We start from the raw sequence: 17292 nt of genomic DNA on the forward strand, positions 1-17292 counted from the left end.
TCAGCTACTATTTTTAGTACTGAGAGAATAAGCAAGGAAGAAACTAAGCACTTACAATAAGGCTCACCAAGCCTTAGTCTGAGATTCAGACCTTTTTGAAGAAGTTGTAGCTGCCACAGGGACAGCAAGCCTGCTGATAGTGAAGGAATTTTCTAAAGGGTGCAGACCTGAGCCGGTTTGTGGGAGTAGTCAATTCTGTGGCTGTGAAACTCATTGAAGGGTGCTGGTCTGCTATAAACAGCCTGCTGAGTGTCAAAGAGACTCACTGGAAGGTGCTGGCAGCCTTGAGCTGGCCCACAGGAAGTTGCCCCAGTGAGTGGCCGACAACCTCACTAGAGGGTGTGGAGCCTAAAGGGTGGCTGAGAGAAATTCACAGGAACAGGTGGGCTAAAGCCAGTTAGCAGAAAATGGCCTGAGGGGTTGCAGAAGAACTAGATGGATGATACCACAAGCCAGAGCTGGTCTGCAAAACGTGACCTGCTATGTGGCGGAGAAACTCCCAGGAGAGTGATTGTCACTGGGCTTCCCTAACCCACTAATAGGGTGAAAACACACTGGAACCAGGACTTGTGAGTCAAGCTCCTTTGATTGGTATCCTGATCTTGCTAATTGTTATGGTAATTGAGACCCCCTGGCTTCTGATACTTAAGTGCCGCTGTCAATATCCCAGGGTTTATGACCTTTAGCCCTAGATATCATTAGCCCTGGCCAGTTAATGTTTGCTTCCTTCTTACCAGAGCATTTCTGATGGCCTTGGTGAACACACTTGTCCTTTGGAACATAATTCTCTGGTGGGTCTTCTGCCCTCATATAATCCACTCCAGCACACTCACTTCCCTGAGCCTTTTAATTCTTTCCTCCACTATCCGCAATAGCAGTTCAGGCATTTCAGCCTCGGTCAGTGAAGGTCATCACTTTTTCTAGTCATCCAGGAGCCACCCAGTGAGTTAGCATTGTCTCCTAGGGTCCTTGCCAGAGTGTTAAATCATGTATCCTAAGAAGTGACCTTAGGTTAACAAATGGTTCCTTACCCAGACTTAGATTCTGGCTCTTTTGCTCCACTTGAGGAACTCCTTCAGCTCCTGCTAGTACGTGGTACCTAATTCTTCAGTCACTTTCAGGATGTATTCTTCTCCTTCGTCAGCAGACCTAGTATATCCATAGCTGATTCATGCTGCAATTTAACTTTAGTTATTGGCCTAACAGCCAAGACAGGAGGTGGGGCATATCCTGAGGGGTATTTCTGTTGCCTTGCAGGAGAGAAGCCTCTGCAGTGTCTTCCCACACACACACAGGTGATGCTAGTTCTTAATGAGTGGGTAACTCTGCTGACTCTGAGAGTTCGGAGGAGTCTGGGAAGCCAAATAATTGGTGGCCGTCACCATCAATGATGGTTTCACCACCATTCATCACTTGATGTTCTCATCCCATTTGTCAGGGTCTCAGGTTTTTTGAACTAGGACTGTGATCTTATAACAGAACTGTCTTGGCTTAGCATTAAATTATCTTTGCAGCCTAGCAACTCTGTTAAATCCTGAGTTTGCTCTTCAGCTTTTTCTTTTCTCCCACTGCAGGAGATTAGCAGTTGCCACTTTGTAGCAGGGATGTTTCATGCTTCAAATCCCCCCAGGATGGAGTCCTTATTGTCGGCTGCTGGTGAGTAATCTGGTTCAATGACCCCATCTTACTGCCTACTACTCCTTGTACTAACTCTGTCATTTGGGTTTTCTGGGGAGGAGATGCTAAGATGGAGTTTGGAGTGCAAGAGGTTTATTGAGCAGTAATGCCTGGAAGAGTTAAAGGGGAGGGAACAAGATTGAGTAAGAAAAGCTTTCACACCATAATGGAGATCCAATACTGGTGAAAGAAAAGGAATGGTGAGTGGAAGCAGGATTGGGTAGAAAGAGCCACAGACTCCCATGCATCACTGATGAAGTCAGCCAACCCAATGGATGCTTCAGGTCAAAGACTGTCCATTAGAGGAGTTCCATATTGGGCAGAAATGGCCAGACTGAAGGCTGCTTAGGAAGAGCATAGATTTGGCTCAAAATCTAAGGCAGATTCTGAAGATGCTAACAGCTAAAGGCTGTCAACTAACTGCACTCATACAGCTAAGTGCCAAATTTTTCTTAATGGGAGATCCAAGCAGTGTACCTCCATGGCTGCCACGCGATGGGGCAATGTCAAATAGTGTGACATTCATGTAACTGGAGTCCCGGAAGGGGAGGAGAAGAAGGAGAACAGAAAAAAATATTTGAAGAAAAAAACGATTGAAATTTTTTCCCTAAATTTGATGAAAACTATAAATCCAAAGATCCAAGAAGCAACATGAAATTCAAGCAGGAAAAGCACAAAGAAAAATATACCAAGACACGTTATAATCACATTCCCATAATCACAAGATAAAGAGAAAATTTTTACAGCAGCCAGGGAAAAAAAGCACACATTATGTAATGAGAATCAAAGATAAGAATTACTACAAATTTGTCATCAGAAACGCTGCAAGCTGGAAGGGCGGAATGATATCTTTAAGATACTGAAGTCATCCTAGAATTCTTTCTCCAGCAAAATTATCCTTCAAAAATGAAGATAAAACAAAGACTATTTCACATAAGAGAAATCATAAGTTATGACCAGCAAAATTGCACTGTCTTAAATGTTAAAAGAAATTCTTCAGGTAGAAGGAAAATGATACCAGGTAGGTATTTGATCTATACTAAGGAATTAGGAGCACTGGCCATGGTGAGTAAACAAATACGAAAGACTGACACAACAGAAGTTGACACAACATTGTAAACTGACTATACTTCAGTAAAAAATAAATAAATAAATAAATAAATAAATAAATAAATAAATAAAGGTATAACAAATCCCAAAGGTCTATGCATATAATATGAAATCTTCAAAATACATGAAGCATTACTGACAGAAGTACAAACAGAAATCCACAAATCCACAATTATAGTTAGACATTTTAACAGCCCTCTCTCAGTAATTTATAGAACAACTAGGAAAAAAAAATCTGTAAGGACATAGAAGACTTGAGGAACACTTCCAATCAACTTCAACAAAATGACATTTGTAGAACATTCCACCCTGTACCTTCTTTGCAAGTACATATGGAACACCCACTGGATCATTATAATTTTCAATAAATATGAAAGGATTAAATTCATGCACACTATATTTTCCATCTACAACAGAAGTCAATTAGAAATCAATCTCAGAAAAAGATTCGGAAAGTCTGTAAATAATTGGAAATTAAATAGCACTTTCCTGATTAACCAATAAAAGAAAAAAATCATAAGGGAAGCTTGAAAATATTTTGAAGGAAATAAAAGCGAGAAAACTATATTAAAATTTGTGGGATGTTCTAAAGCTGTGTTGAAGGGAATTTTCAGCTTCAAATAGTTATATTAGAAAAAAAAAGTTTAAATTCAATTGTGTAGGCTTCTATGTTAAGAAAGCATGTAAAGAAGAGCAAATTAAACCCCAAATAGGTTGAAGGAAGGAAATAATGAAAGTATCTATGGAAATCAATGAATAGAAAACACAAACAATAGAGAAAGTTAATGAAACCAAAACCTGGTTCTTTGGAAAAATCATAAAATTGATCAACCTTAACTAAACTGATCAAGAAAAGAGAATATGTATTACCAACATCAGGAATGGAAGAGGGGGATTACTACAGATCCCACAGACCTCAAAAGGGTTATATGAGAATATTATTATCAACTTTGTCAGTAAATTTGGCATCCTTGTTGAATTAGACAAATTCCTTGAAAGACACAAATTAACAAAGCACATAAAGAGCAGAAAATATCAGTAGCCTGTATCTATTAAAGAAATTGTATTCATGGTTTAAAACCATCACACAGAGAAAATATTTTGCCCACCCAAATGGCCTCATTGATGAATTCTATTAAATGTATTAGGAAGAAATAATATCAATGCTATATGCATTCAGAAAATAAAGAAGGGACCATTTTTCATGTCATTTTATGAGTTCAGCTTTACCGTGATCCTAAAACCTGATGAAGACATTATAAGAAGAGAACACTCCAGACAAATGTCCTTTATGAATGTATATACAAAAATCCTTAGCACTGGATTAGCAAATCAAATCCAGCAATATATAAAATGGAGGATATATCACCATTAGGTAGGGTTTACTCCAGGGAAGCAAAATAAATATTCACAGTACATATATCTATATCTATATCTATATATCTATATATCTATATATCTATATATCTATATATCTATATCTATCTATCTATCTATCTATCTATCTATCTATCTATCTATCTATCTATCTATCTATCTATATCTCAAGGGACTTGTATCCAGAATGTGTAAAGTATTTACAATTTAATGAAAAGAAAAAACCCATTTTTAAATGGGCAAAAAATTTGAACAGACATTTCAAAAAAGAAGATATATGCACATTAAAAGGTGTTCAGTATTATTCGTCATGAAGAAAATGCAAATTGAAACCACAAAAGGTACTACTACATACCTACTAGAATTACTGAAGTTAGAAGACTGACAATATCAAGTGCTGATTGCTAGTGCCATTGTAAAATGGTACATCCACTTTGGAAACATTTTGGCAATTTCTTACAAAGTTAGAAATGCACTTTCCTTGTGATCCAGGATTTTTTTTACTCCTCCTAGGTATTTGCCCAGGAAGAATGAAAACATATGTGTACACAAAGAATTCTATACAAATGTTCACAGCAACTTCAATCATTTAGTCCCAAAGTGGAAACAATCAGATTCCCATCAGTGGGTGAATGGAAAAACAAATTGATATATATCCATGTGATGGAATACTTCTCAGCGATGAAAAGGTACAATTGGTGATACACATAAAAATGTCTGTCACAGCTGCAGTAAGAGTGGTTTAGGTCCCGGAGTGCAGGGTCTCCGAACCACTGCCCTGGCTGACTGGTTATAGCACAATTCAGGCTTCTGATATCACAGACTTAGTCTTCCCGTTGTCCACAGTGAGTAAACTTGAACAGACTTTATGTTCCTGCAGCTGCAGTCTAGTTTGCAACATCCTTGAAACAGAAAACAGGAACTGGAGTGGTTTGTCTCCTTCAGCTGTTATGCAACATACTTCTCTTTGACTAGTGACTCCTATTCTGCCACCTGACTTGCCTGAAATTGTCTCTTATGCAACACTACATGTTTGTCAGGCATTAAAAATCACAGTGAGGGCCTCTGAAATCTCTTGAAAGCTTTTCTAGTCTTAGAGTAGTACGTAGGGCCACTCTTCAGTGCTCGCTTATGTGAGTTGCAGGGGAAGACCACTGTCTTGGGTTGGGTGTTTCTCCCAGCTTTTGGGAGGAGTGAATCCCTCCGCAGACTGGCTTATGTCCCAGAAGATTCCCCAGACTCTGCTCCAAGAAATCCACCCCAGTGGTGCTGAATATCAACTGACTGTGGGTTAGTATAATCTCATGGCTGTACTCCTCCACCTGACCCAAGTGGTTAGGCCACTTCTGGGGAAGGAAAGTGGGGAATGGGGCCAAAGAGATTTTTCTGGAGCCAGGATTACTGTGGTAGCAGATGGAATTAGTGAGGATTTACTTAAGTAGAAAATAATTCCATGTAACACTGAAGAAAACTGATAAACTAGAGAGCTCATACTTCACACTATAAATGGATGCTTTGCTTTACAAAAGATAAACCCAGTTTTCTTTAAATTGTGAATTATCTCTTCTAGTACTAATTGTCACTTCTATTCTAAATAATTCCACTGTTTTCCAAAAAGGGGAAAAAAACCTTTTTATTCAAAATTTCCAAAACCCACTTATATCTCATTTCATTGTATTAGTTTCCTAGGGCTACCATAACAAAGTACTGAAAGTTGACTTAGAAAAAACAGAGATTTACTGTCTCCCAGTTCTGGAGACTAGAAATCTGAAATTAAGGTGTCAGAAGGGCCGTGTTCCCTCTGAAACCTGTAGAGGAATTCTTCCTTGCCTCTTCCTAGCTTTTGGTGTTTCATTGCCAATCTTCAGCACTCCTAGGCTTGTAGATGCATCACTCCAATTCTCCGTCTTCACGTGGCGTCCTCCGTGGGTATCTCTTCACGTAGTCCTCCCTCTGTGCATGTCTGTGTCTTTGTTCAAATTCTCCCTTTTTTAAGGATACCAGTCATACTGGATTATGGCCCACCCTAATAGTTTCATCTTAACTTGATGACATCTGCAAAGGCCCCACAAAGTCACATTCTGAGGTAGTAGGGGTTAGGGCTTCAGTATATCTTTTTGGGGGGACACAATTCAACCCACAAAGTAAATAGTAATCATAAAAGTATATGACATTTAAAAATACAGTTGTCTTTATAAGCAAGTTTGTGAGTTACTCTGAAATCATTACCTTCTAACATTTCAAAATCTTTTCAGAGATTGCTATCTTATTCAGTGATCAAATGCATTCCTCATTTAATTATTATTTATCTTAATTAGCTGCTTTATCATTTCAGAGTTGTCTAAAGTACACGATAGAATAAAAAGCTTTGATATGACAAAGTATAATACATTTCTGGGATGATCTAAGACCTTGGATGTGGCTGCTAACAATAGTATCTCTTATTCTTTAGTGCTAATCGGTGTCTATTTTTATGCCTTTGTTTTGTGGGATGTTTTCCTATGCTTTTAGTCTAGTTTTGCTCTCATCCCACTCTGAATCTCATATCAGGTTTAGGGTCCATTTAATAGACATGCAGATCAAAGAGGGTACAATTATATTTAGTAAGCAAAGCTAACAACATAATCATGGACGAGAAATTCTAGAAAGTTTCTCTCTTTCTTTCTTTCTTTCTTTCTTTCTTTCTTTCTTTCTTTCTTTCTTTCTTTCTTTCTTTCTTTCTTTCTTCCTTCCTTCCTTCCTTCCTTCCTTCCTTCCTTCCTTCTTTCCTTCCTTTTCTTTCTATCTATCTATCCATCCATCCATCCATCCATCCATCTCCCATGGTTAGGAGCACTCACAAAAAGAAATCATTACATCCCCCTTATCTGTACTTATAAATATCATCCATTATCTGTATTTTATTTTCTACACATTAAAATTTTAACCAAAACATAATTGCCAAGCATTGACAGTAGATGTCCTAGTTATATTAGTGCACCAGTGACCATTGTGGTGGCCTAAATTTCCAGCAGCTTCGTTTTATCCAAGAGTATCATTTTCTTACTTTGAGAATAGAGTGTTATTTTATTACATGACTGAAAATACTTTACACCTGTTTCTTTTAAATAAAGACATTTATTTGGAGAATGTTAGTAGCATGATAACTCAGCCTCACCAGATATTTAACAGTTCATCAGGTCAGGCAATAGAATAAGTCCATGTGAACTTCTCAAAAAAAAAATCGATGACCACCTCAATATCTTCCTTATCTTCTATTTTATTACTGGATGATTCATAACCCGAAATATGAAGTTTTGGGACTTTTTCTCAAAAGTAGAAAGGAGATGTCTGAAGCAATGATGTTGACCTCCTTTAAAAATTTTTTTTTTAATTTATGAAATTTTAACTGCGTATTTCAGTCTTGTGGAATCTTTTGTGTTATTCTGATTGTCAATAAGAACCAGGGGATTATTCTGATGATTCTTGATGATTTCAGCAACACTTCTGAAGTACTAGAGTGAGAAAATATAAATGAATTATACATTGGCATTTATATTAACCTTAAGCTCCACTCCTCTCATGTTCTCCCACTCTCTCAAGTTAGTCAGAGTTCCTAGGTCCCAGCTGACATTCTACCCAAAAAAGTCAAATTTAACAAAGGCTGTAACCTTTGAGGTGGCAGACCTTGCCCATTCAGTAAGACTGAAAACACAACTGGCAGCCTCAATTAGTATAACTACTTAGAGAATGAATAGATCAGAGCTTCTCCCCACTCCCCATATATCCACCCTATGGACACCAAAATAAATAATATATTATTATTATAGCATCTAGAAGTACTGACCGAGTCCTTTAAAACTCTTGATTACATTATCTATAATAAAAATATTATTTCTCCCATATACTGAACATCTGAATGGAAAATGAAAACTTTGGTTATATGATGTCAACAATATGAAGATTTTGAAAAATCTGTCTGTATTTGTGTTTGGGTATATATGGGGAGAAAAGTAACTAATCGATTAATTGTTTAACTTTTTTGTTTTTGCAGCTGATTTGGCATTATGTAGATACAGTATTGAGTGTTTTATAGCTTTGATATCTGTTTGCTTTATTTTGTTGGCCATGGGATTTTGAGTTACTGAATAAGTTGTTTTTCTGTCCATGTATGAATATCTCAAATACACTGAATTAGTGTAGAAAGAAAAAATGTGTTAAAGGATAATGGCAACCAAGTTATGCTCAATTCTTCATTCAATTAAATCACAGATTTACCTCAATTTCACTCCCTATTTCAAACATTTCAATCCCCAAACCACTGCAACAAAGCAATACTCAAAGATATTCAGATGACTATAAGAAAGAATGAGATGCTTGTTCCGTTTTCCATTCAGATGTTCAGTATATGGGAGAAGTAATATTTTTATTATAGATGATTTAACTAAGAGTTTTAAAGGACTCTGTCAGTACTTCTAGATGTTATAATAATAATAAACTATTTATTTTGGTGTCCATAGGTTGGATATCTGGGAACTGGGCAGATGCTCTGATCATTTTAAGGTAGGGATGAAGATTCTTTAGGCCAAGAAGAATCACTGCTTATGAGTTTCCTATCAGGACAAAGACGTCTAGAGCCCCTCTGAGAGCTCAAAATTTATGAGAGAATTTCAGGAGCTCTAAAGAAGACAGTTCCCTCACCCACCCTTAAGCCTCTTATAGAAGCACTGGACTGGGAGACTTTGGAATGAAAAACCATCCATTCAATGTCACTCTGTCCTGTTAGGATCATCACCATCTTCTACCACTGATTGCTATTGAGGAGCATATACTTTAATAAAAGATTTGTCAGATAAAGTTTTCAGTAAAAATGAAGGTTTCTGTGAGTAGGGAAAAGCAGATAGTTCTGTTAAAGTTTAACTAATGTTAAATGATAATGCCATATTTTAAAACCCAGGTTTGGTTTTGATCAGTATTTTGTGCTTTCAGATCCAAAAGGATTACGTTTTCTAACTATCTGAGACTTCATTAAGAGCAAAATAAAGCCCCAAACTATAAAACTCCTAGAAGAAAACATAGCGGGAAAACTTCATGAGATTTGGCAATGATTTCTTAGATATGACATTAAAAGCACAGTCAATAAAAACAAAAATAGACAAATATGACTACATTAAACTTAAAAACTCTGTTCATCAAAGGTCACAGTCAATAGAGTGAAAAGGCAACCTATGGAATGGGGCAAATGTTTGCAAATTGTATATCTGATAAGGTGTTAATATCCATATATATGGATATTATATATACACACACACATACATACAAGGAATATTACTTATCCATAAAAAGAATGAAATTTTGCCATTTGTGACAACATGGATAGATCTAGAGTGTATTATGCTAAGTGAAATAAGTCAGAGAAAGACAAATACTGTATGATTTCACTTAGATGTGGAACCAAAAAACCAAAATAAATAAATGTAACAAAACAGAAATAGACTCACAGATACATAAAACAAACTAGTGGTTACTGGGGAGGTGGTGGGGTGATAAGCGAAATAGATGAGAGGGATTAAGAGGTACAAACTTCTAGTTATAAAATAAATAAGCCATGGGGATGTAATGTACAGCACAGGGAATATAGTCAATAATATTGTAATTACTTTGTATGGTGACAGTTGATAACTAGACTTATACTGGTATTCATTTTGAAATGTATAAAAATATCACATCACTATGTTGTACACTTGAAGCCCATTTAATATTGTAAGTCAATTATGCTTCAATAAAAGAAAAGAACTCCTACAACTCAGCAGCAAAAGATCAAATAACCTGATTTAGAAATGGACAAAGAACCTGAATAGACATTTCTTCAAAGATGATATCCAAATGGCCAACAAGCATATGAAAAATGCTCAACCACTGATCATCAGAGAAATGCAAATCAAAACCAAAGTGAGATATCACCTCGCACCCATTAGGATAGCTACTATTAAAAAAGACCCAGAAAATAGCAAGTGTTGGGGGGATGTAGAAGTTGGATCTCTTGTACACTGTTGGTATAGTTGTAAAATGATGCAATCACCATGGAAAACAATATGGAGGTTCCTCAAAAAATTAAAAATAGAACTACCATATGATCCAGCCATCCCACTTCTGGATATATATAAAAGAATTGAATGCTGAGTCTTGAAGAGATATTCGCTCAATCAACAAATCAGTTCATTCATTTTATAAGTACGTATCAAGCATCCATTGAGGCTGGCTATTGTGCTATGGTTCTAGAAATACAGAGATGAGCAAGACATAGTCTAGTCTCTGGTCGCATGTAGTGAAGACAGACAATTAGGACATTTTCTAACATTTTAAACACCTTCTAATAAGTTATGGGTTTGGAATGGGTGTTCTTTGTGGAGGAGTATTGAAAATAATTATTTCTTAACTGAGCTTTTTAAATGCAATTTTTACTGCTTAGATTGTTCTTTCCGTTTTCCTCCTTCTCATGCCCTCCAATTTTCATTCTGTCTGTTCAAATGCAGTGTATCATTCAAGACCATAACAAGTATCAGTACCCTTCTGACCATTTGTGAATTACTGCAGCTCATATTTCAGGGCTCACTTACAAGAACAGGCTGGCTAAACAGAGACATGATAAGCATTGAGTTGGTCCAGATTAAAGTGGAATTGAAGTTCTTGTTTGGTTAGTATTTAAGAGCCATGTAATGCTTTTTTTTTTTTTTTTTTTTGCTGCAGTCCCCAAAGCTCATTCTGGTCCAAGGACTACAATCTAATGTTTCAACTCAAGTCTTTGTATCACTTCTGGATCCTTCCCTGGTCATTCACCTTGATACTTGAGTTGAAATCCTAGTTCTTAGCTTAGGAGCTCTGGGCACGGACCTTGATATTTACAACATTAATTCTACTTGACATTTGAACCTTGATTTCTCTGTCCTCTGGACTAACATACTGAATCAGACTGACCCTGCTAAGTAACAGGATTAAAAAGACTAAGATGTAGCTTTTACATCAGACCAAGTACTCTTGTGTCCGTTGTCCTCATCTCTAGCGCCTAATACAGTATGATGGAATTGTGCTCAAAACATACTTATAGAGTTGGATTAGAAGAGAAATTACTGACCTCTTCACCGTTTTTCTTCTTGCCCAAAGCATACTGTTTTGTTGCTTCAATAAATCGCACGGGTATATTATATACTCGCTTATTAAAGAATACAACTAGTGTATATGGCTGTTTGGAATCATGGCCAGAGCTTTTCCGAATAAGAAATGATCCATCCTGTTTATTAAAAGAAAGAATAATTATTGTTAGTGTTACTTATACTTCTACAGGTTAGAAATCAGTTTATGAAAAATACCTATATTATATTCAAAAGGTAATTATTTAGCTGTCTGATTTTTATTATGATTAGAACTTCTTTTATTATTTTCTAGGAAAATACTTCAGTAAAATATATACTTTAAGAAAATTCTGAATGAAGTCAATGCTAGCTTTTTGATGCATTAAATAAGATATGTTTATAAGATTTAGAAATGTGTGAAGGGACACATTAAGATCAAACCAAAAGGGCACTCTTGAACTAGGAACCATGTTCACAAGTTGTCTATGAATAAAAAAATCAAACAAATTCCATTCAAAAGTGCAATAAGAAAAAAGCAGACAGTATAAATCAAAACATTTCAGCTGATAAAAATTCTCTCTCCAAAAACTTATATTGAAGCAGAAAAAAAATTATAGCACAACATTCCAAATGTAATTAAATATCTTATAAAATATTCTGGAATCATAAATTCAAAAATTATGAACAAAAAATGGACAAAAAGCAGGAAGAAGAAATGCAGTGAGTTGATCAAACTTGCGAAAGAAACTAAAGAGAAAGATAAACCTATTGCAGAAATGAAGAAGAAATTACAGGATGCCCAAGGGAACATAGCCTTAAATGAAGACTTAATAAATGACTGAAGGAAGGCATGGAAACAACCAAGAAAAAAAAAAAGAGAGAGAGAGATTTAAAAGTATATATATAATGAGGTCAGAGTGGTTGGAAAGAAAGGGTCTAAAATACATGTAACTTGAGTCCTTGAAAAGAAAAACAAAATAATGAAACAGAACTACTCTTTAAAACTATAATTTAAGAAAATGTATTGGAAATAGGAGAAAACTTAAATCTACATATTGAAAGGGCTTCCATCTATTTGAAAACATTGACCTCTAAATCAACTCAGATACATAATGTGGTAAAGCAATTAGACTTCAAAAAGAAAAAAAATCTGTGGAGCCTTCAGATTAAAATATAAAATTACATATAGGGTAAGAAAATGACATTAGCATCAGACTTCTCAAAAGCATCATATAGCACAAGGCAGTCCAATGGAACAACACTTTTAAAGACTCAAACCAAGGATTTTATATCTAGCCAAGATTTCCTCCAGGTATCGGGCTATGAAAAACAGTTTGAATGTGCAAGAACTCAAGGAATAATGTAAACATGGTCCTTCCTGAGAATCTACTACAAGGTGAGTCTCATCAAACAAAAAGAGATAACCGAGGAAGCCAGCAAAGGGACTGATGGAAAGCATTTAATATATTTCATTGTAGAGCCAGAACTAAAGCAAAGGTGGCCAAAAAAATATGCAAATGTTGCATATTCTGACAAGGCAGGGTGCAAGTGAAAAAAAAAAAAAAAAGGAGAAGAGAAGAGAAAGAAAAAGAAAAGTGGCACTTTAATCTTGGATTATCCAAACTCTTCCTAGTGTTGGTACATGATTGGGCTTGGACTTTCCAAAAGTTTACTTCCAACTACTTTTTGCCATTTGATCCCAATCTTTTATCCCATCCATTGATTCAAAATAGCCTGTTACTTCTCACTCCTGGGTGGATCTCATGTGGCACTGAACCTTACAGAGATCTTGCCTGGAACTTTCTTCTCTTCCACTGTTTGGAGGGCAGTGGGGCCCATGGATCCATGTATATATGAAAGGACATGTGGCAATAAGATGAAGGAACAGAGAAAGAGGGAGATGCTTGAAAGAGAGGAGGGGATGGCAGTTCCTCTTGAGTAAGTAAAGATAAAAATCCCTGCATCCATAACTGTTGCAATTATTTAATTAGCCTATTATTGGGATGACAACTGTGCCTATGCAGGCTGAGAGCAGAGTATGAGATTTTTAAATGGTCAAACCTTATTTGATTTGTATAATGCCTCTTCGGCCAACTTTCGATCACAGGCACCAGCATACCATGGTTTACAGTGAACATCAGCTTCCTGAGAAATAGAGAACATTGTTGAACATGAGATGGTCCTTCAGTAACACTGTACCTTCTGTGAAACCACGTCCCATTTTGTATTACCAGAAAGGCCTAACTACGTCTGGGCCAGTAATCTGAAAATGGGTTTTAAGCTTCTTTTGATCAACCACACGGATTATGCAGTTGACTTTTTTCCCCATTTGGTCTTAGGGGCCAGACTTAGTACTGGAACAGAAGAACTACATCTGCTAGATTCCTGAACCATTTATTCCTTTCTCCTGAATAAGTTATAGTCCCCTTTTCTATAGTGATCTTGTTGTTCCTTTGTGGAGGGCTTTATGATTTCCAAAATGTTTTTACAGGTATTATATGATTTGATTCTTGTAACTACTTTGAAGGCAAGAAGGACACATGCTGTCATCCCTATTTTACATTTGAGAAAGCTTAGAGAGACTTGCCCAGGGGCACACAGAATTCTTTCTGTGTCTTTTTTTAACCTGCGCTGTTTCATGTGTTTTAACATCATATGCCTCCACAGATCTATTCTGGGAAAATTACATTGTTTAAATAGAATCTGTGTGAGAGGAAGAACAATAAAAACAACACACTTCTTTGCTAGTTTTGAAGAAACACCAGTTGTTATTTAGGGCATCTAGAATACAAAGTGGAATAAATGGATCAAGGTCTTAACCTTGGGGGGAAAATGTATTGTGTACCCATAAGCAAATGACTACACACAAGCCGGCTTAAAATAAAATCTGTTTTCAAGCTTCATTCCAAAATCTCTCGAACAAGAAGTCATACCCTTTCCTGCAGTTTGCTGATAACAATGGGTTCATTTCGTACCTGTTCTGACAAGCTGGAATTAGATGAAAAGCTGGGTAGTGGGCCATCCACGGTTGGGCTTCCGCCTTCTGGAAACCCTGAAAGGGATTTGAAAAATCAATGGATCCCATTATATCTTGAGCAGTTACTATGCCTATATCTCAACAACGTGCTGGGTGCTGCAAGGAACGCACACACTGAAAAATCATACACATAATACATCACACACACACTAAAAAAAAGGAAAAATCCTTAAGAGCAGTGTTTCTCAAAATGTGGTCTGAGGACCCAGGAATCCCCAAGATCCTTTCAAGGGGTTCGTGAGAACTTTTCCAAATACCTCTCCCTTGGAGGCCCAGTTTTCCTCATATACTTCAACAGAAAAACATACTGCGACAGATTAAAAGTAGAAGCAGATATGAGAATCCAGCTGTCTCTGTTACTCAGGCATTGAAGAGATTTTTAAAATGTAAAACAATGCCACTCTTCCCACTACGTTGTTTTTCTTTGGAAAATATAGTTATTTTCTGTAAAAATATATTGTTTATGTTAACATGTAATGAGTTTAATTTTTTTAAATGGGTTGATAAATACGTTTTAAATATTTATTTTAATTAATACATTAAATGTCAATAGAAGGAAACATGTAAACCAAAATTCCTTGTGTCTGCAATGACTTTAAGAGTGTTAAAGTGGTCCTGAGCTCAAAACGTTTGAGAATTGCTGCCTTAAGGCACAAACTCCCTCAAGGGGTTTACGGTCTAAATGTGGAGACACATGAAACAGAGAAAATACTTAGCTGTATTCATTCATTCATTCATTCATTTATTATTGAGTACCTGCCTGGGATCAAGGCATTGGGAATGTTAGAGCAGTCGACAAAACTGCAACGTGCCCTCCCCTCCTGGAGCTTCAATTTTAATGGAGTGAGATAGGTAATAAAGACATAAGTAAGTGTATATATACAATATGTCAGACTCATAAGTGCTATGAAGAAAAATAGGCAGAGGAGGGAGTGGAGGGACAGCTTCAGGCAAGTAGTATGATTAAATAGGCTGGTTAGGGAAGGCCTCACTGTGGTGGCACTTGGGTAAGATCTGCAGGTGGAGAGAGAGGAGGTATGTGGATATCTCAGGAGAGAATGTTCCAGGTACAGGGAACAGTAATGCAAGGGCCTGGCATGTTTCAGGAGCAGAGAGAGGGCCACTGTGCTTGGAGTGCAATGAAAAATGGAGAGAAGAAGAGATGAAGTCAGATAGGAGGTAATGAAGGGACCAGATGAGGTCTTCCCTGGCCACAGCAGCCCTCACTGCCTCCATTCCTCTCTTGCCCCATCCTCTGCCACCTTGCTTTGTTTTTCTTTATAGCACTTTAGCATTTACCTGATATTATATGATTTATCGGGATGTTTATTTTTCCTGTCTGTCTCCTCCAGTAGAATAGAAGCTCCATAAGGGTGGAGACTCTATTTGTTTTATTCACTGCTCCATCCCCTGTGTCTAGAACAGTGCCTGGCACATGGCAGATGGTCAATAAGTATTTGTCAGTTGAAAGAATGACTTGGGTTGAAAAACAATAAATGGTATAATAAAGCTTTTAACATAGTAAAAAAAAAAAATAAAATTTCTATAGCCACAGCATTTTCACTTTGTGTTCAGGATTTTTTTTTTTAAGTTAAACATTTTGTTTGAGTTTCATTTATTTAAGATGAATCTAATTAAAAATCTAATTAAAACCTTAAAAACTGATTTATGTTTATATAAGCATACACAAATTTTTGTATATAACAATTATTCTCTTTATTTGAATTTATTGAATCTGATTATTTTGGAATATTCTCCAAATTACCCATGTAAGGTAGGGTTTTGTTTTGTGTTTTCATTTCTTTGCCTATACTGAGTAAAAAGCAAATCAAGGTTTGAATGATTACATTCTGGGAGCCTGATTTCCTGTATTTTTAGGGTGTTTAATTGTTGGCTTTGGGAAAATTATCCAGATATTTGCCAAATCTTCTTTTCAGGGTACCTTTTAGATTTAATTTAAATGGCTATCGTTTATTGAAAACCTTCTATGTACCAAGCACAATATGTTGTTTTACTTAATCATTTTATTTTGAAAATAGTTTGTATCATTTTTGTGAAAAAAATTACATAAATAAAAGATGACCAGTAAAATATTCAATCAATACTAAAAAAGAAAGAAGTAAAAATTATCTCAGATCTATTTACTTTCCAAATAGCTCTATGAAAAATATCCTTTGTCCCATTTTACAGATGAGGAAACAAGCTAGAGAGGATACTATGATCCTCCAGCTGGAAGAGGCAGAGTTGCTTTGGAAACTGGTGGTTCAGATGTGAAGATCGAGCCTTAGCCAATACCCGATATTGCTTTTCGTGCCTTCATTATACTTACTTGGCAGAGGTATGGGTTTTTGATGGATTTGTCTGAAAGGAAGAATTTCAGATTAATTAAAGGGCAAAGCACAAGATGAATAAGTTTGACTTTTTGCTTGCACAGAAGATGCTCTGAACAGGCGCATCACAAAGGAATAGGCACGAATGGCTAATAAGACATATCTAAAGGTAGGAGAGACACCAGAACCTTCAAGATAAGTAAAATTGTTCCCTTCAGTTTTTAGAAATGAGGAGCCTTGACTAAAGTGTTAGATTTTAGTTAAGTCTGATACTTAACCCAAATATTCGTTAGGTCTGTGATTCTTAGCAGTTCTTTTAAAGTTGTTACCTACTTAACATCTTTAAAATTTAATTGCAAAGCAATGAAATATCAGGTCACTATAAGCCAGTGTCACTGTGCAATGTAACAATGCAGGCATTAAGGAAACTTATTTTTAAAGGAGAGGATTCTTACTTCTGGGCAGGAGGAAACACTGGTGACTGCATACTTTCTTGTCTATGACTAGACCCTCGGTGGCGTTCAGCAGGTATAGGTTTTTCTGCATTAAGAAAATTATAATATTAAGATTAGAGTGAAATGTCTGTCCCCATATCCAAACCCACCAACCAAGAAGAACCAGATTTGGTCAGATGTCTTCCCATGAGCAT

The 17292-nt window shown here is 36.4% G+C and overlaps 2 protein-coding genes across 3 annotated transcripts in view; one reads left to right on the forward strand and one right to left on the reverse strand.

The window, feature by feature from the left end:
• ZNF518A (zinc finger protein 518A) overlaps window positions 1–17087 on the forward strand; it is a 54384-nt gene extending 37297 nt beyond the window's left edge. The window contains exons 7-8 of the transcript XR_004139732.2: window positions 1575–1656; window positions 16504–17087. The gene's annotated coding sequence lies outside the window, so the exon portion shown is untranslated. The remainder of the gene's footprint in view (window positions 1–1574; window positions 1657–16503) is intronic.
• The window catches only part of BLNK (B cell linker), a 73806-nt gene continuing 63775 nt past the window's right edge, over window positions 7262–17292 (reverse strand). For both annotated transcript variants that reach the window (XM_010974373.3, XM_031461497.2), the window contains 6 exons: window positions 17099–17183; window positions 16643–16674; window positions 14252–14328; window positions 13338–13421; window positions 11279–11434; window positions 7262–7658 (listed from right to left, as the gene is read on the reverse strand). In XM_010974373.3, coding sequence (XP_010972675.3) covers window positions 7539–7658; window positions 11279–11434; window positions 13338–13421; window positions 14252–14328; window positions 16643–16674; window positions 17099–17183 — 554 coding nt within the window. In that variant the 3' untranslated portion in view covers window positions 7262–7538. The remainder of the gene's footprint in view (window positions 7659–11278; window positions 11435–13337; window positions 13422–14251; window positions 14329–16642; window positions 16675–17098; window positions 17184–17292) is intronic.

The sequence above is a fragment of the Camelus dromedarius genome, chromosome 8 (genome assembly GCF_036321535.1).
Source record: "Camelus dromedarius isolate mCamDro1 chromosome 8, mCamDro1.pat, whole genome shotgun sequence".
Classification (NCBI taxonomy): domain Eukaryota; kingdom Metazoa; phylum Chordata; class Mammalia; order Artiodactyla; family Camelidae; genus Camelus; species Camelus dromedarius.